The 26,363-nt window shown below is 36.6% G+C and overlaps 1 protein-coding gene across 2 annotated transcripts in view; it reads right to left on the bottom strand.

Moving 5' to 3' along the window:
• Positions 1 to 26,363, bottom strand: part of LOC131426981 (E3 ubiquitin-protein ligase TRIM9) — a 284,818-nt gene that overhangs the window by 43,686 nt on the left and 214,769 nt on the right. For both annotated transcript variants that reach the window (XM_058589833.1, XM_058589832.1), the window contains exons 2-4: positions 12,065 to 12,160; positions 3,702 to 3,833; positions 3,526 to 3,627 (exon numbers count right to left, since the gene is read on the bottom strand). In XM_058589833.1, the coding sequence (XP_058445816.1) occupies positions 3,526 to 3,627; positions 3,702 to 3,833; positions 12,065 to 12,160 (330 nt within the window). The remainder of the gene's footprint in view (positions 1 to 3,525; positions 3,628 to 3,701; positions 3,834 to 12,064; positions 12,161 to 26,363) is intronic.

Consider the following 26,363-nt stretch of genomic DNA (forward strand, 5'->3'; position numbering starts at 1 on the left):
TAGATTCAAATGATGGGTGTTATGGTCCCATACTGAATCTTACCTTACATTACCTTACCTAACAGCTATAGTCCTCGGGTGTAAATACTGAATGCATACAGAATCTGCAGTTTCTGAATCCAACGTAGATCCGAGATCCGCTTCAAAAATCACAGGCTAGACTCAAAACCAATCCGATTGAGTTACTGCCTCCTGAACCGACCTCGGATATATCGGCTCCCGGATTTCGGTTCCAGAATCGGAAACGCCAAATTTAAACTCATTTCGTTTTTTTCAGATATAGTTCAACCAATTATAACAAATTTTAGTTCAAACGGAAGGAGCTGCAATTTATGAATACTTTTCGGATTTGACATCAGGTTCCGAAATTACGAAGTGGAAAGTGTTTAAAGTTTCATACTGTTACATAAAGTGACGATTCAAAAAAACGTAATAAAACTTCTGAATTGAGCTCTTGGTCATGTTAGTTGATGGCCATAGAATCACTTTCGGCAACACTGGTCTTTGGATAAGCAGCCCTATTTAGAACAGATCGTACTTTTTCATGTTAACTGCCATTCTCCTTTCGAGAGGAATTTTTTCTAATCGTTTCGTTTCTTTTGATGTTTTACTATCTCGATCATGGCATTTTAACACTCACAACTCTTAGACGAATTGGATAAACGTAAAAGATTTTTATCTAAATAATTATATTTATTCTGGCAAATATAAAAACAATTATCTGTATTGCAGGAAACAACTATCGGTCTTGCATTTCCGGGATTGCAGCGCTATGTTACGGAGAGGAACTTACGGACAGATATATCTATTTACTAACTACTTTCTAAAAAAATGCACTCTGTAATCTGTTATGTCCAAAAGATATGTTCAGGGTAACTGCTCTAGTTTTCATTCAATTCAAAACACTGATAACTTGTTTCATTATTGTCTTAAAAAGTATTATTCGACGTAAACTAGTATTTTGTTTAATTTTCATCTGACCTTTTAGGCCTATGTATCCAACAGAGCAGATTTTACGTTTGCTATGCTAGGTAAGCATAGATGATAAGAATGAAGGAACAAAAATCAGTATGGATTTAGTTATCCTGTATTCAAGGATTTATCTTCGTTCAGCAATGACAACGTCAGCATCATCGTGGATAACAGTAATAAAGTAATAACAGAATCAAATAAAAACCAGAAAACTAAAATACCGGAAAAATTCGATCCGATATGTGACCACTGGCCGTAAATATCTTTGTTCTTCGCAAACAGCCTTTCTCAGTTGATATCAAGCCATTCAGTGTTGGGAACTTTTTTCACTATTGATTTAACGTGCGACTCGAAAAGATGAGTGTTCTTTTTTACACAGTATTTGTAAATTCAACAGTTAAAAGTTTTATATGGAAGATCTATAATGGAATTGAAACTGGAACAAACGTATCCCCGGCAAGCCGTTCAAGTTTTTTTTTCGAACAGTTCTTCTGTCAAATTTTATACTGGCATACTAGTAAAAAGAGTATTAGTAGAGTAAAACATTGCTGGGGCTGCCTGTTTTTCCAGATTTTACAACTGACATAAATTATGCATCTAGAACTAGAAAACTACTGAATATGTCCTAACATACAGAAACAATTTGTAACTCATTTAGGGGTTAACCCTAAGTTTATAAAGTATGTAACTGTTATATATTATAACAATTTGGCAGCACGGCTTACGATGGCTATCGAAGGCTTGGAGCAGACCCTGTCAGCTTGGAGCGAAACCAATCTTCAGTTCAGCAACGCCATCGCACGGCATCACATTCAACATATCATGGCAATTGAATGAGTGCGCAGTCCTGCTATTTTGGCGCGCACGAATTTGATATTTCTCTCCCCTGCTTCTATGTATGAGATTCGATGCGGACTCGCCTGGTGGCGACATGCTCGCAAAAAAGGATGTTGCCAATGATTTGTTCGGAAAATGTGAGAGCTGGATACGTTGTTAATATGATGTCTTTGCTTGGACAGGACCTGACAATTGTTAATCCACTTCAAGAGACAGTTTCGGAACAGCTCGTGATTGGTTGAAATTGACATAAGCATGTACAAGTGGTTGAAATTAATATTACTGCAGGGTGGTTGAAAAAGTTTTGTCAGTATCGTCGGTAACAATGTAGTTAGATATTGCATAATTTGATTTTCGGAACATCTTTTTAAAATTACTTATTTCAATGGGATTTAAGTTCAACGTTGTTTTTAAGTCCTGTCAATGTGGATCAATCACTGGATGATACAAAGAGAAAGCTGTAATCTGAATCTGAAATAATTATCTGTACTGTCAACAGTGATCGCGAGGAATGTATTATGTTATTGTTAGGAGCAACCGGAATAAGAAAAGAAATATTTTTCTGGAAAAAGGAGGGAGTTGTCTGGTCCTGTCCTAGATCAAAAGTAAATAATAAAGAAACAGACTAGTTCCGTCAGTAAAGTTTTTGATGTTAACAAATGCGCTTCTACTTTCCCGAAAACTCCCTGGTGGTTTTGCTTCGACAAATTGGATCTTTTCGAGTCGGTGCTTCACCGTCTAGCTGATTTATTTCAGTATTGTTATAGGTAAGTTTCGGTTTCTGGTTAACTAGAAAGTATAGAGATATAAATCTAACATGATAAAGTTAGAGTAAAGATGTGCATTTTGGAACTGGTTCCAGCAACTATTTGTTTAAACTGCATACATCGATATCTTTCGAAGACCGTGAAATTGATTTCACCTTCGTTGTTGTGAGCAATTGAATTTCGAAACTCGCATAACAATCATGTTAAAATGCCTTTGTGCTATATTCAAACAAAACAATCCAAACTGGCATCACTAATTCGTCATAAAATATTGTTATTCATAATTGTTCCAACAATTGTGCGACCGTTTTAAGTTATTTATTTTACAGGTGGTAAATCTTTCTAAGCTGAATTTTGTTGTTGCAGGACTCAATGCAAGTTGAACGCATTGAAGTGGTAGAAATGTGAAGCACAGTATACAATAACAATACATTTGTCTAACTAGATGTGACACATTCCATCGTAGGTAATATAGTAAATTGACTCAGCCACTAGTAAAAACCTAGCATGCATCACAGAACTACCACATTTAAATAAGAAATACCCCAAATAAAAACCTAAAATTGCTAATAGAATCCAAATTTCCATTTGGAAGAACACTCCTTTTTGCAGTGATGCCTCGGCTTTCACCAGCGACGGTGTGTTTCGAAGTGATAAATGATGGCATTCCTGCTTTGTCGAGGCCATTATCGTATGTTTTTATTCCAGGTCCCCGTGGATCGGCGGAACAGCAGGAAAAGAAAAAATAACATTTCCCGTTTTTGCCCGTTCCTTATTGTCGAACCGAGCATAACCCCCGTGAAGTTGAATGAAGCTTATCACACGCTCCACCTGACCACAACCAGCTCTGTCCCAACCGGAATGGTTACGGCTTACTCCGATAGAACACCGGAAAGGTCACACAAAACAAATGCGAAGCAATCAGGCGAAGTTAAATTGAACTACCAACCTGTAAAAATGCCGCACTATCAGTCTCTTTCAACGCCTCGATGCAGAACTGTATTAATCCAGTGGTTTGTTGTAGCTTTCCAGTACAACTCGCCTGTTGATCCTGATAGATAGAATAAAGTATACATATTAGATTCAATGGGGAAAGCTGATGATGGTTGTATCATTCTACCGTACCTTTAACGTTCGTATTTTGGTGTCTTTATCTTGCCGAATAGCTTCCAGCAGGACTTCTCTCCGCCTGTGAATGGCTTCTATCAGTGCTTCGCATTGCGATGTCACTAGTCGCTCGAACTCTATGCAGGATTCCTAAAAGAAATAAAAAATAGTATGCTACATTAATTCCAATCGGCTATGGTCATTCAAACTAGCCTATCCTGTCTGGCTATAAAATTAAAGTTGGTTATTGTCAAGAGACTCTCGAATTTATGTGCTCCATATATTCCAGAAGATTTTAGATTCAAATATATCAATGATATAGAATTTTTCGTTTCAGATTGATTTCGTGAGTTAAAAGTCTAAAATACACTAAATACAGAATATTGGGGGACAGTCCTGGTGATTTTCTAGCAGTAAAACTTCATTCAATTCAATTGAAATCGAATGTTTGCACACTCTACTGCAGTAAACTTCACATTCTAACAAACACCCTTCGCAATCGAACCGAATGGTAATCATCCCGTCCTTCATTCGTTTCTCTTTCTACTGAAGCTCAGTTTAACCACCGTCAGTTTATCTCTTGAAGTAACAATATATCTTTTACAATTAAATGGGAGAGCGGCCTTCAAGTGAGGTTCACGTAAACATTCGAATTGGTTCCCTCTATTTATCGTTATGGTCGGAGAGAATTTTAGTTATCGAGTTGATTTAGGCGTATTCATTCGCTCTTGCTCACTACCCACAGTGAAGACAATGAAACAGGTAGACTACTTGGCACTACAAACGGAGCAAGCGAAACTTCAAGTGACTAGGTACGGTTATTCAATTGACGATGAATTCTGGGAGCTTCGGCAACAAAAGTAAAATTAATGAGAAGGGATATACTGGCAGTCAAGGGCCATTAATTTCATTTTCATCAAAAATATTCGATTAAAGTTTTACTGCACTGATTGTTTTCGATGCCCTCTTTTTTAACTGGTGAAAACTTTGGTGCGATTCATTACCATTTGAAAAAGTTGTGACATATGTAAAAAGAACGACACTCACATTGAAAATCCGATGGTCGGGTTAAAAAATTGTAAAATCATTTAGTTTGGATAAATTTGTGTTTAATGTTCTTAAAGGTTTCCGTGACCGAAAAAACTATTGTTTGGATGGAAGTGTCGTAGTGGAACTTGCAATTGGGAGGATATACATATTTGTCGACGTGTTGGCGGTGAAAATATTTGTTATAGTTGTGAGTCCACATACCCCGTGCAATTGTACAGTGTAAAAATTGTTACTAACTTATTTATGTGAATATTATAGTTGCTTTGAAGATAAAAGGATAAATATTTTGTAAAGCAACATTTGAACAAAAAACATCTTTTAATAAATTACAAGTAAAGGGGCTGTACCGTCCTTTCAATATCTCCTTAAACCCTGACACGTTTCCAAATTCATTGTTTCCTTTTGTTTCCAGTATTCAAAACAGTAAACAAATCTGACAACTATCGAGGTATCTCAAGTAACATTTTCAATTTTAATAAATAGGGCAATTGAACCAATATTCATTTCATTACAAGAGTCACTAAGTTTTCTAACGATTATTATTCGACTTTCAATCAAAGAAATATCTTCGCTTTGGCTCTAAAAAGCAATACCGCAGAAAAAATAGTTCGATTATTCAATACTTCTATTATAGCAATGCGTAAACTCGAAGCGAATGCATCTATTTTCATTTTACCCTTAAGATCAATCTATTGAACCGAGAAAATTTTGTTAACCTATTGATTCGGTAGTTTTCTTCTAATTGTGTTTCGAGAAAACGCGTTACAAAGTTTAGGCGCTTCAAAAAAAATGGTATGTGGCGAGGGTAAATTAAAAGAACTGTATCTCCGGAAGTATTCGTAGTATGATTTTGAATCTATGCAACTATGCTCTCATATATTGTATCTCAAAATAAAACCCTAATGAATGAATCTTTCGATGATCGGCTTTTTTATAAAATGACTCGTTTGGCAAAGTCGTGAAGAATTCCGATAACATAATGTTAGTCCATCAACAATTGGACACGTTCTTTTGGTAACCTATCATAAATTTGTACCTTTCTCATAAAGTATTGAAATACTTTAAAATACTTTACTTTGACTCTTGAAAGATAACAGAAAAGTTTGTTTGGGCACAAACTAGCGTAACCTATAAATTGAATTAGTTCTCAGTTCGGTTAAACTATTTCTGAGAGAACAAAGTGAGCTTCATTATTTCAGATAATTCCGGAACCAGAATCCAGGGATAGTCAAAATCAGTATGGCAATGAACAGAAAGTACTAACATTTAGATTTTTTACGTATTTGTCATGGCCGTTCTACGTCATGGCAACGGATTGAATTATGAACAATAATCAGCATAGAGTTCCAGAACCGGGAGGCGGATCCGAAAAGTATCAGAAGTTAACGTGTAAATTTTTAACACTATTTCCGATACTTCTAGAGCCGGATTATCTTCAACGAACTGATTCGAATGGTATATGACACATCTCCTTACGTGAAAGTCAAAAACATTACCAAGTTTTCGTTTGCATCGGCAAAACATCAAACAGATCCAGAGTAGTTTTATCAAACAAACAATTTTCACAAAACTGAGTGAAGTTTGCAATAATCAACGAGCAAATCCGACACAACATTTGGAACGATACGGACTCGAATTTCAGTTCAATGGCATTGCAACTAGATACGAAACTGACTTCAAACAAACGGCTCGACAACCATTATGAAGAAAATTGTGAGAGGGCTTGCGTTAAGCGAAAACAGATTCGACCTATGGGTTCAGAGATTACTTAATTTTAGTATAGAACTTTACGTAGCAGCAACAATATTTTGACGATGCTTTTCCTTCCAGTGGACTTTGAAGCTCAGTAAGTACATGAGAGGACATGCAATGTCCCTATTTTTATCGCAAAATACTCCGAGCAAATTTCTCCTGACTTTCGTGAGTCATAACAAAATACGTCTCGCTTTCTGACACAGTCTATTACAGCTGATGGAATTAAGTACGATTCAGACGGTCCGTCACCTTTCGTCACTGTCAACCTCCGTCACCGTCATTGTCAAAATCAGTTGTATGCATTTTTATGGAGGTAATCACACACAAACGATGTGTGTGAATGTCTCCATAAGAACCGTCATTCCGGTAAAGAAACTAATTTTGACAGACGCTGACGGATGATATTCATGAATATACCTGTTTTGTGAATTATGTGTCTTTTGAGGAAGCGTGAGCTTTGTTGCTTTATTGAAATGGCTGTCTATGCACGAAAATGGAAGAGAGCGAACAATATTCACCCCTACTACTGTTTCTCCTTCTCTCGGTAAGAGAGAAGCTCTAGCCCCATAATTCATTGCAAGCAAACTACTCTCACGGGGCTAGAAAGTGATGAAGATTATATATATTGAGTTTTTGCTACCAGACTGATGACTGGCTCTTAACTGTCGCATGTTTCTTCGAGGTCCGAAAGCATTTGTTCAGCGTTTATTAGAATAAAGGTTTTGCTGTAATGTGTTTTTCACAGCTCTCACAGCTCATAGCAGTATACAATGAAAATTCAATGAAAATAATGTTCAATGCGGAATACTGATTAAGAGACTTATTTTTTATCCTACTGGTTGATTAACTATCATGTACTACTTCGATTAAACCCAATTAAACGCTATTCAGCAGAAATTTTATTTACAAAAGTAACAAGAGTGCAGAAGCTAGTTTCTCTATAACAGCCAGCAAACGAAGCGTTCGTTTGTTTGCAGTATTTGGTGAGATCACCATTGCTAATTGTTTCGCTCCTGCTACTTCTGTTTATAGTATTCAAGTATAACTAAGAATTCTTACCCTCTAGTAACTTGACACGAATTAAATAAGTGATGTGCAACAGTTTTCGTGGCATAAAGCCATCATCAGCAGCCGTTCGCGTTCGGAGAGCCAGTCATCAGTCTGTTAGCGAAAACTAAATATATAATCTTCATCACGTTCTAGCCCCGTGAAGATAGTTTACTTGCAATGAATTGTTTGTGAGAAGAACGACGTTCAGACCACGAGAGAGAAAATTATATTCACGGCTTCTGTGCTTCATAAAGACTCTGATACCAGCACAATGTACCCTCCGTGTATATGTGGAATATATTTGCTTCCACTAGCGTTTTGTTTGTGTGGTGAGTTCACCGGTGAATGAATATTCCAAACCCTGTTGGTCAATCCTGGTGAAATTGTGCGGATAGAAAATAGTTCTATTTGTCGGTTGCGTCACCTATACGATTATATCTAGCGTATAAAAAATACCATGAAAAAGAATCCATAAAGGCTCACATACATACATTTACTGATCGTGTCGAGCTGTGTCGAATAGTATATGAAACTATGGGAATTCGGATCTCTGATCAAATATCGGTTTCTCCTGCAAAAAAAAAAAACAATATAAGCCTGCAATTGCAATTTGCAAATCATTTCGTACTAAGCTTTTTTGTTCCTTCCGGAAGTGAAATTGGAAATTTCAGTTCGATGAGAAGATCATAAACACAAGATGACACTATGTATCTATCGCAATATTGCTAGGGCTTCGGCCATGTTAAAACAAATTGTCATATGAACAAACGCTGTTTAAATTATGGTAATTCACTTTAAAACACGGCTGTACAACAAACGAAACCCTCAGATAAAAATATTCATGCTCTGATTATGTTGAAAGACAATGTCCTGTCAGACAATAAATAATCAAATTCTCATCCAATAAAATCCAATTTAAAAACATTAGATATACGAGAAATATAGAAAAACCGTTGTGCCGCGTGTAGTTTTTTACCGCGCAAGTTTCTCGGAGATAGCTGAACCGATTTTAACAAGTCTAGGCCCGTTTGAAAGCTATTGTTAGGTCATTGATCAAGTTCGAGAAACTTTGTATGGGGGCATCTCTGAGAAAATTGAGCGTGTAAAAATACAACGCGCCTGACCCATTTTTAAAATGCGGCATGTTTACAATTCCAATGCGTTGATGAGCAAATAAGTCAAATGATATTTGCAAAAAACGCAGTTTATTTTCTATGAGAAATTCTACAATTGATCTGATGCTAGCTGATAAATGCCACATTTGCAGTGAGCTAATTACTCAAACAGACTTTGATTCAGATCATCTACCAATAGCATTCAGGATTTCAATGAATTATTCAATCATATTCTATCACATTAGAACTAATCGACTAGGATAGAGAACCCACACGAAGAGCAATGCGAACCATGAAATTGTTTTGGGAAAAAACGGTACAGCAATATACTATTTAACTCAGGAACAACGATCCCGAATCGTGGAATTTTTTTTTCAAATTCAGTGTTCAATTAGAACTCTCTATAGAGCACTTCGTGAATTTTATGGTGCATATAATCGTTCTTTATCATTTTTCACGGAAGAGAAGCAAGTCGAATTACTGGGATGAAGAACTGTGAAGTAACCAGCTGAGAGTTGATTATGAAGTATTTTACCATAACTGTTATTTTGTCTACAATTCACCTGGACATGCTTAGCATTTAAGTCCCCTATTACGAAAAATTTCGGTCGATATCTTGTGAGTTTTTGCAAGTCGCCTTTAAAAAATTTAATTATTCACCGGTGCATTGGAATGGCAAATATGCTCCAGCGATGAAATAAATTCCATGAATGGTTTTAACTTCGATTCCCAAGCTTTCAATCACTTTAGTATTGAAAGAAGGTAAAATTCGATGTTTAATTTGCCGTTGGACAAAAATGTCAAATGGACCTGTCAAATCGATGAACCACATAATGTGGATTGCTTTTCAATTTGACATTTGGTTTAAGAAAAGTTTCTGTCACAATGGCAATATGAATTTTGTGAACTTTGAGAAAATTATAAAATTCATCTTCACTCGATTTTAAAGATCGAGCATTCCAATTTAAAATATTCAAATAATTATTTAACAACACTGATAAATTTTAAATTCATTATAATATTATTTGCAAATTGCCATCCGATTTGAAATGCTTCAAAAAGTCGAATTCATTCGGATGATCATTTGAAAAAGTTGATCTTGTAGGTATTTTATTTTCAGTTATATCGCCTAAATCGACTTCGTTTAAAGAAGCGAATGGCATTGAAGGAATATTGGTAGGTAGATTTCTACCTGTTACACTAGTGTAACTGCCATTAGTAGCAGATGATTTGGCCGATCTACCTATTAATAAATTGTTTTCGTTAGAAGATGAACTGGAAGGTTTTCCTGTGTTTTGATTATTTACATTAGAAGAAATAAGAGGTATTTGTCTACCTGTTACACTAGCGTAACTGTCATTAGAAGAAGATGATGACGAGGTCGATCTACCTGTCAATAAATTGTTTTCGTTAGAAGACGACTTGGAAGGCGTACCTGTTTTTTGTTTTAAATTCGAAAAAATAAACGTCTTTCGAATGCGATTTACCACAATTCAAACACCGTATATCCATATGACAATTTTTGGTTCCATGGCCAAAGCCTTGGCAACGACGACATTGCGTTAAGTTTGCAATACGATTATGCCGTTTATAATGTTCCCAATGAATTTTAATGTGGGAAATGAAACATCTTAAAGACGAACTTTTTCTAAAGTTTTCAAATTGTTTACATCACTTCGATTGAAGTGTATTAGGTAAAGTTCATGGGAAATTCCAGAGCGTGGTTTAGATGTACCATTCGCTATATTTTCATAAGTATTACTTGGGAAGGGGCAAAACCAAGCAATTCTTTTAATTCATTTTTAATTTCATCAGTACTTTGATCGTTTGATAAGCAATTCAAGACAGCCTTGAAGAGTCAGTCTGATTTTATATCATATGAATAAAATTTATGAAGTTTCTCGAATAAGACGTTCATAATCTTCCAATCCATCAACCAAGACTCGACATTCTCCTCTTCGTCCGATTTGAAATGAGACTTTTACTTCCGGGAGAACAGTAGAAAGCTCAGTACGGAATGCTTTAAAGTCGGAAATCATCACCGTCACTGGTGGCATAGATTGTTGTTTCTTTCCAGAACGACAAGCGTCTATTTTGGGAATTTTTGAAGAATTTTCTTTTATGTCGCTACAATCGGATTCAGGAAGAATCTCGTAAATATTGTTAGACGGCAGACGATCAACGGAAGGGAAATCCGTCCGTTGTCTTTTATTTTTACATTCAGATTCTATAAGATCGTGAATGTTATTAGAAAAATGTTGAATAACGGATTGTGATTTATTCCGTATTGAATTATTTTTAGCCTTAGGCTTGTTGCCTTTCCGGTTGGACGCAGGAATTTTTTAAATGAATGAAATTTGAAATTAAATTAACTAGGCTAAATTAGTCTTCGATTAGACTCCTAGTTTGGAAAAGTCTGGATAAAGACTGATTTTGTGGTAGTCTTAATAAAGACTAATTAGTTCGAAGAATAGCTAGCCTTAAAAAAGGCTGATTAATTTCTTAGTCTTGAAAAAGACTAATTATATTAGAATATCACTCTTTGTATAGCCTTGAGAAAGGCTGACTAATTGTTAGTCTTTAAAAAGACTGTTAGTGATTCAGGTAGCCTAGAAAAAGACTGAAGCCTTGAATCAATGAAACTCTAGGTAGCCAGATAAAATTTTCAGGAGCCAAGAGCTATACACGTGCGGTGCGAACGACTGTTCAACACCGACTGATTATGGTGCACCTAATCGTCCGTCTGAGACCACCATAAAGAACGTATTATCATAAACACCGTATTTGAAGCAAAGATAACCCATCCATTTCCAATGGATTGTTCAACATAGAAATTGTATGGGACAATAAGATGTTTCATCATTTTCACTGAAGTTCTCATTCAACGCAAATTTATGTATTGCCTCCTACTTTTCACTCATGAAGCTGAAGATTGTTACTCATATTTGGAATTATAATATTTTTTTAGTTTTGCATTAAGATTTCCAGTTTTTTCTCTTTTTTTTTCATTCCAATTTTTTTTCGGTTTTCTGGTCACTTGTTACCCTGTGTAAGACATTAGCTACACAGAATTTATAATACGCTTGAATTCGTTCTCCTGACGGTACGGATTCCAAAAATTCTGCGAATTTTTTTTTCAAACTGCGCTCAATTATGTTCAATGTTACCATTCGATCCAATACCTGTAGAAAATGAAAACACATTTATTCGTACGTTACATTACTTCCTGAATAAACAGAAAGAAAAAACAGAAGAATGCTTGTCTAAATATTGCAATTTAATTGAATTAAAACAGAGTGCCACTTCAACTCAACGTTGAGCAGTTCCATAATAACTGCTATCAACCTACGGGACCAAGAATAAGTAGATATGTCAACAAATCTTCATTTTGCCATAGTGTCGAGTACTTACCGTCACCTTGTCGCTCATTCCTTTCAGTCTTTGGATAAATTCTGTAGTTGATCGGGCTTTCTCCGAGAGCTGCTGCAGGTTGTGTGACAATTCAGTCTGAAATGAGCAGATTGGAAAAAAGAAGAAAAACACATAAGACTTGTTGAATTGACACCATCCTTTAGTGCGGTGAAATAAAATCCAACTGAAAGCAAACTTTATAATGGACTGCCGGCCAGATGACGACTAAATGTAACCTTTCGTCGTCTCAGTTTCTCGAGTGTGCGGAGTCTGCTGGGGCCGGGAACAGAAACTCAACTGCAATTGGAGCAAATACGCGACGAGAAAGCTTCCATGTGGCTTGGTTTTGAAAACTGACGTGTGAATAAAACCATCTACGAGAGATTGCATTGCGGTTTACCTGAGTCTATTGAGCAAGAAGTATGTATGACCGCACTGAACATATCCGTTCACTTTTTTGTGTTAAACTTTTATGTTGGCTTCAGAAGTGGTTACTGGCAGATTCGTCTGAATCAAACAATATGTCGCACTTTCCGATAACGCTAACGAAGATTGAAAATAAATGATTCAATTCAATTCAATACCGTCCCGATGTTTGAATCAATGACAGATTAGCTTGTTACTGTACCTATACAGTGAAAAGGTTCAACTACAAAAATCTTCCCAAAAAGTGAATACTTTAAAACTTCCGTTCAAATCCGCTTGAAGATGCACAAATTACGTGCCCGTAAATTTACCCACGTGTTGAAAACACTCCAAATACGTTCCTAACCTGCTGCTTGGTTACTACGAGCCATAAATCCTCGCGCAAGTTAGCTACGGGCGTACGTGGGCACTTATCGCCAGCAGCCGGGTGGCGCAAATACACATACCCAGCCATACACATATTTGCGCCGAACTCCATGATATCCGGCAATTTAAAGTAATTGCCCAGCCGTGCGATTTATCGGCGCGAAAGTGCAAATAAATTCTTTCTGACTGATTTATGGTTCAATTGATCCGCATTTTTTAACCACCCTTATCCACGTACGTACATTAGGGTAGTTTACAACCATTTCGGATTTAATTCGATAGCAGTGATCCTTCATACGCTAATGACTAGTCACAACACAGTTTTTGGCTGACATCCATCCCAGTTTATTAATTTGATTGAGCGTAATGCTGTAGATCGATAGCCAAAATTAACCATCCATCCGAGATTATCTCAATTTATGGAGAATATTCAATGGCATCCCGAAATAATCACGGGGTCGGAATTCTCAATATAGGTCAGTCGGAAATGAGTATCTGTAGTAGACGGAAAATCATTTTCCGAACAACGACCGAACAGGAAACCACTTTCCATCCCTATCCTCAACGTTGATTCCTTTTCGTCCGCATCGTCGGAAGATTTCCCACTGAGTGTTTTCCTTTAAAGCCACCGAGTCCTCGGCTCCAAGGGGGAAACACTTCTCGCAGACTACGCTGAATGGTGCTAAATATGAAGACTAAACGTACAGGGCTGGGATCACAGACGTGTTTTGCATAACACAGACGTTCGGGGACTAGCGGACCGCATTACAAGGAATTCTAAATTCTTCTCAGGAATTAGTAAAACTTTGCTGGCTCACCAGCATGTGCACCCCATCCAACACTACTGCGGAAGTAGAATGTTACGGATGGGTTTTCCCGCCAACCATCAGATTATCCCTTGTGTCACGTTTGCCTTCGGGATCGAAGGCAGGAAATTGGCTTATGCTAGTTCACGCGGACACCAGATGAATAAGTCAATTTGTTGAAAATTGGGTTAGTTTTTGAACGGGTTTGCATAATTGATGGGATTCTCTGATGATGGAATTTTTACATAAATAATTCAACTTTCCCACTATCTAGCGAGATGAGTTTGCCATTATGTTATAACTATTTTATCTCGTAGTGCGGGAAATCTTCAAATTGTAGTGATTTTTTCCTGGTTTGAATAATTGGAGTAATTTCCCAGGCCAAACGGTTTCTGCAAATAAAAGAAAAACGAAATCCTGAAAGAAAATATTCTAGCACGAATTGCAATTAAAGGTCATGCCAAATGGGTGATGTTTGTTCGGTTTTCTGGAAGATTACGTATAATTGTATTCTGATTTTCAAGTATCATTTAAACGTATAGTTGTTGTGAAGAAATAAATGTCGAAATCGCCTGCTGAAAAGCTCACATTTCAAGACCACCGATCTCATCCACTGACAGACTTCAGCTATATGATATAATTATTTCGAAATTGCAAAAATTAGTAAAACTTGTTCAAGATAAAATCTACACCCTTCTCAATACGTATATCTCTGTAAATACTTCATTACCGCGTGAAATATTTCGTAGACTGATTTACGTATGTCCGTTCATTGTGTAAAGTCAATTTTTGGTGATACCACAAGCTTTTAGAGCGAAGATGGCGTCGGAAGAAGAGAATATGCGTCGCCGTAAAATACAACAGACAGTAGTTATTGCAACGGAGAAATTGATGCACCGGAATTGCGATCCGAAATTAATTTTCGAGCACCGAACAGTACCCTGCGGAATGGCACTCTACTGCAGCATAGATTTCATAGAACTGATAACCGCTGCCATTCGATCATTCACTGCTGTAGAAGATATTTTTGGGTTTGGAAAATCATCCAGCCGCTTCGCTAGAAAAGTCAAACGATCTGCTGTGTTTTTATATTTTCTTAGTCTTTAGTTTTGTTTTTAATTGAATTATGTGTATTTTGTTTTTAATAATGTTTTGTGACTAATAGTTTTTGATGTATTGTGATAATTATTTTGTGTTGTTATTTTTAAAGATTGTGAACCATGTATCCATGTAGAATTTGTATCCGATGGATATTACAACAATAAATAAATAAATAAATAAATAAATAAATAAAAAGCAATTGTGTGCGATCGCAATGAAAATCCAGATTTGACAGTAAGAAAACATGCAAAAAAGTTTGGTTTGCCTGCAAGCACTGTCCATAACGTCTTTCGATAAACATTTTACAATAACCAGGAAGCTGGGAACGAAACAAAACCGGATATCAGAAACCATCAGAAGGACGCAAAGGTCAAGCAAATATTGCAAAAGGGATCAGATTTTTTTCGGTACGTGCTGTGGCGAGAAAAATAAAACTGTTTCTTTCGTGCATACTAAAGAGTAAGGCAAGATATAAAGTCCTTCAAGGTAAAAAATGTACCGAACCGTACTGATAAACAGAATGTGACCGCTAGAACACGGGCTCGAAAGTTGTATCATGAATATTTCACGAAATTTTCTGCGTAATATTGGACGATGAAACGTCAGTGCTGGAAGACTTTAAGCAACTTCCCGGTATATTTTTTTATACTGCCATGCAACGGGACGACGTAGAGAAACATTGCAAGACGAAGAAAAAGGCCAAGTTTCTCCAAAAATATTCAGTTTGACAGGCAATATGCATCTGTGGTCGAGCTTTTTCATAACCGGAACGGTAAACAAGGAAATATATTGTGAAGAATGCCTAAAGAAGCGATTGCTACCATTCATGCGTAGCTATGACGCTCCCTCGCTCTTATAAACACTTCCAAACGTTCATTTCAATGTGATTTTTGACAGAGCGCTGGACCGAATAAAAAAATGCTGGACAGGCGCGAACCCAGAAGGCGGTGTTTTTATAATATACGGGAGACCGGGGCTAAATCGGAATATCTAATATAGTTGAAACATACCAAAACAATCAAAAACAGTTCATTTTACATCGGGCCAGATGAAGGACTATCGATTTTTTTTTTTTAATATCACGCGCAGATTCCGTAAAATTTTAAAAAAATAAAGAAATTCAAAAGCTATGTACATTCAACACATTCATAATCAGTTTCAGGTACCCGAATGTTATATTCCAGAAGAACGTTGGCAAAATGTAATTATCAACGCTATCCCATGGTTTACAGCGAAAATTCATTTTCAAATATTATGTGAAACCGGATAAAAAAAACCTGGCATCTCATCCAAGGAGGAATCAACTAACAAAAAACGGTTTCATGATACCAGAAACATCATATTACCAAGACATTTAGGGTGTTCTCATCCATACAATTGGCATTATATGTTGAATGTGCTGCCGTGCGATGGCGTTGTTGAACTGAAGATTGATTTCGCTCCAAGCTGACAGGATTTGATAATACGAAGGATGTACTGAGAGAGAAAAAATCGTACAGTGCAAAATATGTGGAGCTAGTGTCTCACGAAAAATCAAAGGAACGGCTTGATAAGCTTTATCCAAGATCTTCTCCAACTACTATTGAATGATATATGTACAAAATCTAAGCACCACGAACAAGTCGACCAAATGAGGTTGTTATTCCGGACATCGTCTCAAACATATTCCATCGATAAGAAAAATCAAAAAGTGAAGTTGCAGGAGATAGCTATGAATAGAAGTGTATTCACAATTGTGCATGAGCACTTGAATATAAAAAAAAATAGTTGGAAAGTAGGTGTTGCGTTTTCTCACAACTGATCAAAAACAACATATCTTTAAGATAACTAAATTCCATGAATTGAAATTCGAATTGTTACCGCATACATCATATTCGCCATTTTTTGGCCCCCAGCTATAATTTTTTTATCTCAAGTTTATAAAAAAAGCCTGCTGGAAAGATACGTGCATCTAATGATGACGTCATCGCTAAGACTAATTAGTTTTTGGAGTCTAAGGAGAAATCGTAATATAATAGTGGTGTAAAAATGTTGGAACGCTGTAGGACCAATTGTATTGCTCTTCAAGAAGAGTACTTTGATGCACGATATATGTATAGCACCCCTAGTAGCTCTATAAAATTATGAAAAATGTTAAAAACCATTAACAAATAAAATAAAATAAAAAAATATTATTATTATTATATTCATTTTTCCACCAAATCACGAATACTCGTCGAAAGAACTGTTCATCTTTTGGAGCGATTCAGTCGTGAAGCCATTTACCTTATCTTCATAACTAGTGCGCCGTTTTTCGCTTTTTCTGCTGTCTATTATTCAGCTCATTAGAAACCCTTTTTCCTACCATTTGAATTTTCCTTGGTGTGTAGGCGATCAGGAGTGTTTTGCAAAGTGATGTTTAATCTCTTCGTAATTTGTTTTTTTAGACCAAGTTCAATTTGTATTGATTTCAAACGCTGCAAAGTTAGTCCAGCAGCAAACGAAACTGAAATCTTGCTTAAAGAATGAATGCATCTAGATTTTTTTTTTTCATAAATATGTTTATTTCATAGGCAATATACATAAGTTTTTCTTCGCCGTGGCATCCACAATACATAGTACTTTAAACTTAATACATTTCGAATATCATGTTAGTATGATGGTATTCATTAGGTAATCTAAACACTGTTTTTATCAAGCGATTTGGTACTATAAATTACATTAAATAAAATACATTTATTTTGTACATCATCTTATAACTATTTAGGTTTGTTTGTATCAGTTCATCACTTTTATTCATATAATATAGCTGTCTATTAGTTGGAAGAGAAAGGGGTCTAACATAAAATAAATAATTTAAATTGGAACTCCAATGGACTTAATGAAATGATAAAGAAGTTTCATGTAAGAAAGGGCACGACAAACAAGAATGTCACGAATGAAATCCCTACTCACATCCAGTCCCCTGAACCAGGCCTTTGTTGATATTTTAGAAATAATTGAGTGCATCCACCGACCCAGATCACCTCCATCCCAAGAAGTTTACAAGCTGGCAAGGCGCTATAGAATTCGTTGAAAGCAATCGGTCTCTCATAAATTTCACCCTCAATAGCACCACGTATGACTAGAATATCGGCTCTTTCATTGCCTGGAATGGAGCAATGAGCCGGGACCCAAACTATTGTGATTTGATAATTATTATTCAATATGTCGTTCAGGTATTGTTTTATTTTGCCCAAGAAAAACGGTTCATTTTTGCCAGCAGCGTTTGAGCGAATGGCTTCAATTGCACTCTGACTATCTGTGAAGAGAAAATATTGGTTTGGAGATAATATGACGATTACACTCAAGCTATAATGAATCTGCTAACTCTGCTATATAAACAGATGCTTGTTCTTGAAGCCTAAATGAAGCCGAAACATTATTGTTGAATATACCAAACCCAGTAGCCTCTTCAATTCGTGATCCGTCCGTGTAAAATATTTTCTCAGAGTCAATATGCCTGAACTTACTTGTAAATATTTTTGGGATTTCCATCGAGCGTTGGTTTTCCGGGATTCCACGCACTTCGCGCTGCATGGATGTGTCGGAAAATAACGTTGAGTCAGGGACATTTAGGAGGCTGTCACGGATAGAAATATATCTTGAAGGAAGGATTTTCTGTGACATATCGTTAAAATATACTGTCATGAATTTTGTTTGAGATTGAAACTCAAGTAGCCTTTCGAAGTTATTAATAACCAGGGGATTCAGCACCTTACATCTTATCAGCAGTCGCGATGAAAGCTCCCAAAAACTAAAGCTGAAGCTGTGCGGGATCATGCTTTCTTGAAAATACGACCAGCTCTGTTTTCTCCGCACAGAATTCGATACCCAGATGAACAGCCCAAACGGACAAGTTATCTAAGGTATCTTGCAATGGTTTATGCAGATCAATAGCTTTGGGTCCAGTAACTGAAACTACGCCAATTGTCTTAGTGTATATGGGATTACTAGACAGCTGTCAATGTCATTCGCGTAAAAATTATAGATAAGCGGACTGAGGCATGAACCTTGCAGGAGACCCATGTAGCTAATTCTGAATGTTTCCAAATCGCCATGTGAGAAATACATGCATTTCTCTGACAAAAGATTGTGCAAATAATTATTTAAAATCGCTGGAAGTCCATGTTGATGGAGCTTGTCTAAAAGAACATCGATGGAAACTGAATCAAATGCTCCTTTTATGTCTATAAATACAGATGCCATTTGTTGTTTTTGAGCGATGGCCAATTTGGATGTCAGACGAAAGTAATGCAAGGCCTTCGTCCCTTTATTTCTACGGATCCAAACTAAGTATCTGACAACAAACCGTCGAAGAATAATTTTTTCGAACAATTTTCTGATGCAGGACAACATTGTAATGGGTCTATATGAGTTGTGATCTAAAGCTGGTTTCCCCGGCTTTCGAATGGCGATAACTTTCACTTGCCTCCAGTCAGGTGGAACAATATTTTGTTCGAGAAACTTGTTGAACAATTCCAACAAACATCTTTTTGCAAGGTCGGGAAGATTCTTCACCAAGTTGAATTTAATTCTGTCCAACCCAGGAGCGTTATTGTTACAAGACATGAGTGCTATAGAAAAATTCCATCATTGAAAAGGGACTATCAATAGAACCATTATTTGGAGCAGACTCTTAAATAATGCTATGCGTAGGAACAGAATGTGGACAAACCTTCCTAGCAAAATCAAATATCCATCGGTTCGACTATTTCCTACGTTACGATTCCTCATTCGTCTGGCAGTATTCCATAGAGTACTCATTGAGGTTTCTTTTGACAAACCTTCGACAAAATGTCTCCAATAGCTACATTGCTTGGCCCGAAGTATGCTCTTATACTTGGTTTCTAAAGTCAAGAATTCTTCAAAATTCTGAAAGTTCCTCCTCCTCGTTTTAAAAACGTCTTGAAAGCATTTTGTTTCGCGTGTTTAGCATCTGAGATATCTTTGTCCCACCAAGGGTTTGGCGGCCTATTGTTAGACGATGGACCAAGAAATCGTAAATGCATCTAGATGTTAATGATGTAAATGAGATTCAACTCAACAAGGCGTCTAACTCTGTATACATTATGTTTAAACGTGAACGAGATGCAATTGCATTCGCTCCGGTTTACAACGAGGTGCACAGTGTCGAGTATGACAATGTTAAATAAAAAATCCCTGTGTACATGGTGGACGATACCATAGAAGTACGCGTGCATGACCTTCCCCCGTAGGCCAGTGATCATCTCGTTCGAGAAAAAATGACACAGTGCGGAGAAATTCTTTTCATCGAAATCTAACCAGCAAGCAACTGTAATCAATGTTCAACAAGACGCATCTACAGCAACTAGCAACGAGTCCAAAACTGCGAATAACAAGTAAAACGAAAAGAAAACGAAAGCCACCCACAACCAGTGCGGTAAAATTTCATTTTCAATCGAATAATATAAGATGAAAATGAAATTTATGGCCGCCGACCGTCAGCATATCCCTACTAATTCATTTGACTTTGGCTGCCATTTTCAAGTGAAGCTCCCAGAATTCATCGTCAGTTGAATAATCGTACCTAGTCATTTGAAGTTTTGCTTGCTCAGTTTCAAGTGGCAAGTAGTCTAGCTGCTTCATTGTCTTCGCTCTTGGTAGTAAGCAGATTCGAACGAATAGAATTATAAATGAAGTAAAGTATTAAAAATGAAAACTAAAGGAGGAAACAATTAATTTATGTGTATTCTGTGATTGATATTTCAGCAATCTGGTTTGTCTTTCATCTATTATCTTGAACCAATTGGAATGTTTACATGAACCTCATTTGAAGGCCGCTCTCACACTATTGAATGAGATATTTTGTTACTTCAAGAGATCAACTGACGGTGGTTAAACTGAGCCTCGATTGAAGAGAAACGATTGATGACTGAATGCTGCCCGTTCGGACCGTCAGCAAACATTGTGTGTGTCAGAGAGTGAAGTTTACTGCATTCGAGAGATCGTCAATGTGTTCCACATTCAGTTTCAATTGAATTGAATGAAGTTTTACAGCACTGCCCACAACACCGACGATCCGACAATGGATGATAAGATGAGCCACGGACAAAGTAAGCTTCAATCCTCACTTGCTGGAAATGGAAGCTTCTTTCCCCCATAGAAAAAGGGGGACAACGAGATCCAATAATAAAAAAATATTTTCTAAAAAAACATTAAAAAATGGCTCAATCGGTCACATAAAGCTTGTACGCGAATTGGTCTGAATAAAAAAAAATTAATAAAAAAATCAATCCTTGCCATCTTTATTTGATTTGGGCACTGAAATCCTCACGTTTTAACCTTTTAAACCAACATTCACAATTCGCGACCAATAGAGCATGTTCTTCGAAAGCGTCAACAAGAATCAGATGGAATTCAGAAGCACTTTTTTTAAAACATAGTGAAGAATGAACAATTCTCGCAAATGCTTTTTACTTGGCAAGAATTTTAACATGGTCGCTTCACTAAATAAACATAACACTAACTTTCAATTGACAAAACAGTAGTGTTTTATTGAGGCGTGATGTTACTGCGGAAAAAAATGACGCGATAGTTCCGATGTAGAGCTAATCACTGGTTAAAGAGAGATTTCCTGAAAAATCCCACATTATTGCCTGTCACACCTGTTATACGTTTAATTAACCTCGGTTTTAAATATCTAGACTTAAAAAAAAGTCATTCGCATAAAAGTAAAACGTGGAGAGTGCAATTACAACCAGTCAAAAGGTTACAGTGATGTTGTAGGAACATAAACGGATGTTCAAAAAATTTTGGGAAATCAGTTCGAAAATCTAAGCGATTACATGGATGAATTCCGAAAAAAGCTCGGTGAACCTAATCAAACATCGACAGGCTGTCTGTGCGCAAGTTTTATGCAAAAATGTAGTTAAAAACATATTTGGATAACCAAAACCTGCAGTGGCTCACCAAACCAAGGTAAGTTGTTTTGGGCAACTAAACGACGAGTCTACCAAAACCGAGAACAAATAAATGCCTAGACAAGAGTTCTAGCGAAATGACTCTGCCCTTCATCATATCTAGCACCAGAGATGGATGAATTTACAAAAAGAAGGCCATCAGGAGTGTTTCCTGCCCTTCACATAGTTTCACGAAGAAGAGAAGATATCTAGCCAGAATTTGTGATCCTTTACGTCCAACCAATGTTATACTAATAAAATACTACAATATGGTTTTTACACCCTTGAAACAGCTCTTCTCATCCTTTTTTTTAATGAGGTGTAATAAAAGAAGGGCATAGAAGTAGTGCTAGAGGAAGATGATTTCACTGTAATGCTTTTGAATGGAGTAGCAAAACTACTTTTATGAAGGATTTAAATACACATCATAGAAAAATTCTGCGCAAACTAAACAAAAAACACGAGGAAAATTTGCCACGCTACAATACATGAACAGTTACTCACGAAGATTGATTTGTGGTAGCAGTTGGCAATAGCACACTCAGAAAAGGTCAAGGCTCAACCGGTCGGATCACTGTTCACATTGCAAAACATCATCTATCCTGCGCGCATCGTTGATTTATGGGCCGTGATGATGCACCATCATAAAACGCCCCCAGTTCGTAGCAACAAGAGCCCCCATGTATGAAAGCGCATCATCGTCATCGCTATCCGTACGACAAGCATCAGAAGAAGTTCATTAACCACCCATCGACCATTTCACTTCCACCCAGCACTGAGCTCCGGCGTATTTATGTGCAATTGACCATGCATCACTGCGCGTCGCCACAAAATCGCATATGCAGTGTGCACTCTCGTAAGTGGCAATCATGCAGCCCTCGTCGTCGTGCAGATCGATGGCATGGTAGACATGGCAGCAAACTTCCAGACAAAAAATACAGCCAACCAGATTGTCCTGTTTCATGGCATGATTTGAATTTAATTTTTTGACGAATGCCTCCGACAACAGTTGACTGGATGAGTGCACCGAAATTGAAAATTGATGGGCTCGTATTGGGCAGTACGGAAATGAGAAAAGTGAGCAAATAGCGAATAAATTTCGACAATATTTACGAGCACGCCATTGCAAAATTTCGGGTTCATCGTTTCATACCAAACGGCGGTGACGGCTAGATAACTTCACAAACGATCGATAATTTCATCTTAAGACATGCCCGTTAATTACGGTGATATTTTTTTAATGTTGTTATCTTATTCAAATTTACCCCGTACTTCGTGGTCACACCCGATATCAACAAAATTGGTAATAAACAAATGACATATTACAATAAACCCTTGAACGCCAACCAAAGTACAGCATGGGGACGGGTATAGAGTAATGGGTAAGTCGATGCAGTTCACGTTGCTCACCTGAATTCAATTCCCAACCCCATACATAGGAGCATTCTGACGAATGACCTTATGGTTAAAACCTCTCTAAACGAAATGAAGTACCAAAGTACCACAAGCTACGGAGCTCCAACTGGCACTCAAATGAAACATCTGAACAACAATCGCGAAAATATCACTTCATGCTAAATACGAAGTGAATAAAGATTGTACTCGAAAAAAAATTTGTATAACTTTTTATCGAATGGGTAAAATTTGATGAAATTTTTGCAAAAAATAGTTTAGAGTGTAATGCTTACATGTGCTAAATTTCGTTACAATCTGTCAAGTGGTTAACGAGATGGCTTCCAAGCATGTGAAACACTTCAACCAAAAACTTTAGGCGCGGTTGTAGAAAATCCAGCCAAATCAAACAGGTGGATCGTGGAACAATCGGCAATCAACAGTTCAACCGTATCCCGTATGGTAAAATCGTTGAATGAAATCTAGACGATTCCGCAACGAGTTGGCAGCCAAATTGTCCTATTTGACCTCATTCCAAATCAAAAATTTCCGATTACCCTTGAAGTATTACATGGAATAAAGTTATTTATTTCCAAACCTGAAAAGGTCTCTAGGGAAAAGAAATTGTCATCGATTGCTGAGGTCATTGCAGAAACGGAAGCCTATTATGAAGGCCTTGATAAATATTTTATTTTAAGAGCAACAAAATGTTGGAAGACCGATGGGTCAAACATATCGCTCGAGATGGAGATTATGCTGAAGAATAAAAAAGTTTTCACGGTAAAAACTCCACTTTTTCTTTGTTAGACCCGGGACTTCACGGATAAAAATCTATTGCCGGAACCATGATTCAAAATCATGAAATCATGAATCATGTCTATCATGAATATAAAGTTATGATTTCATGATCAAAACGATTGATATCATGAACAATAACACATCTTCCATAGAAATTTTCATGATATCAATTATTATGCTCATGAAATTTCATGAGAAGATATGGTACATGATTTCATGATTACTAAATCATGGTACCGACAATAGATTTTTACCAGTGTTCTCATTTCATGTAATATAAAGTCCAGGTTTGAATTGACGGAAAATCTGCAGTCTGCAGCTCTCCAAACAAATTTTTAAGCTTTCAATTGCAATCGTTTATGGGTCCCTTTTGTGTATTCATTAACTATTCAATTATGTGAAATGCATGATAAAAAATATTTTTCACAAATTTTGTATTTTTCTATGTAGAATGACCAAACTCTAATTCTAATTACCTCTCCAATAACAACCATAACGCTAATGAAAATGACATGTTTTATTTTCGCGTGCACCTATTTTCACCACCAATTTGCCGTACGGCACTTTTTCGGAAACTTTGGAAAATACATACAATATGCGTACAAATTCATAAATCATTTCATTATATTCTTGTTCAGCATACTCAAATTAGCTTAAAAACATTCTGGTAGTGAAATCCGTTTGTAAATGTGATCTACAGGTAAAACAAGAGCGGAACTAGTTTTAAAATATATATATATCGGAAATTTCAATATTTCAAAAAAATGTATTGATTTTGTTTGGAAAAATTTTCCCAATAATAGAAATTCTCTGTATTTGTAGCAACTTTCTTGAGATTCTTTGAATGGATATATAATTTTGTTCATCATTACATTGTTTCTGGTAATGATTCCAATATTTTGGAGTAGAAAAATGTACATGTCATCGCTTTAATTTTTGAGTTATACACAAACAAGTGGAAAAAATGAAAAATTCATCGATTTTTTAAGGTTTGCTTTTGATAGTGCAAGAATGGTAGTTGGACGAAAATTGTAGCTGGTATCACTTGCAATCGAATGATGTATAAAAATATATAGGTCATCGCTTTGAAATTCGAGATATTTACGATCATTGTAAAAAATCTCATCTTTTCTGAGGTCATCTATCTACAGTTTTCATTATAACTTTTGGTAGACAACCCAATTTTTCGTTTTTTTTTCAGCGCATTTTATTTCTGGAAGTAGTACCTTTCCAATGGTGAACAAATTTCGAAAATCGGTTGACTAACACCAAAGTTATGACTCGGTGAAGTTGAAGTGTTCAATATTTTCTATGCGACGTTTATGCCAAAGGAAAGAAATTTGGAAAGCAGATAAAGCATATTGGGCGCGTGAAAAAAATCTGGAACGAGAAAAATCTAATTTTCATTAATTTTTCTTCACCAATCGTCTGCTACAAAGTTTTTGAATCAATTTACGAACTTCACAAAAATTGAGTTTGTAAAATTTATTGAGAATCATTGAAAAACAGCTGAGCTATGACAGCTCGAAGTCACCGTTTCAACTTTTTTTCAGGCTTGGTATTTGGAATATTAAGTAACTAAGATTCAAATGAAGGATTCTAAGGATTTTTCCATTGAACTCTATTGAATTTGATCCGGAAGTGTTGAAGTGTCATTTAAATTAGTTCATAAGCAAATGAAAAATTTTTTTCAACAACGTGTTTTTATATAAACTTTGAACTCACCATATAATTCTTATATTGTGTTCATCAAAATAAACTAATTTCGGATATATCGGTTCTCAGTTTCCAGGTCCGCAAATACCACAAATAATGGTCAAACTGGACTCCAAAGCGGAAATCTCTTCTTGTTCTCAAAGACGGCTTGACTGATTTTCACAAACCTTGGTTCTAATGAAAGATCATACGTTCTCACCAGGCCCGTGCGCAGGAATCATCCATGGGGGGGGGTGGGGGTTTCAAGGGAAGAGGGGGGTGTCCAAAAGGCGAAAAGGCGCCTCATCCACTATATTGACAATGTAAAACGAATTCTGACAGGCTCGTGTGCAAAAATCATTAAAGGGGGGGGGGGCCTAACAGTGTGCCAACTTCATGGACAACGCGGAATAACAAACGGAAGCATCTTCGAAAGGTACGAGTATTGATTGTTAGAGAAATTTCTATTTCCATTTGAATTTTTATTCCTGCATTGGTACAGACAACAGGGTGATATTATAGTTCGAAAACAATAACAGTTCATGATAAGGACGTCCGAAAGTTTGCCCATTAAAAGTTCATCTACGTACACGGAGCCAATTACGGAGCAGTTTTGCTAGAGCGGAGAATAGATAACAATACATACTGTTTACTGAATGGAATGGTGGCTGCGAAGAGCGAGTACATGAGTGACTAATTTAAACAGGAACAATTTGAAGAGATTTTACAATAGCTACTAACTACACAATAAATGAAAAGGACTGTTCACCACTA

Source organism: Malaya genurostris, chromosome 2 (assembly GCF_030247185.1).
Source record: "Malaya genurostris strain Urasoe2022 chromosome 2, Malgen_1.1, whole genome shotgun sequence".
Taxonomy (NCBI): Eukaryota; Metazoa; Arthropoda; class Insecta; order Diptera; family Culicidae; genus Malaya; species Malaya genurostris.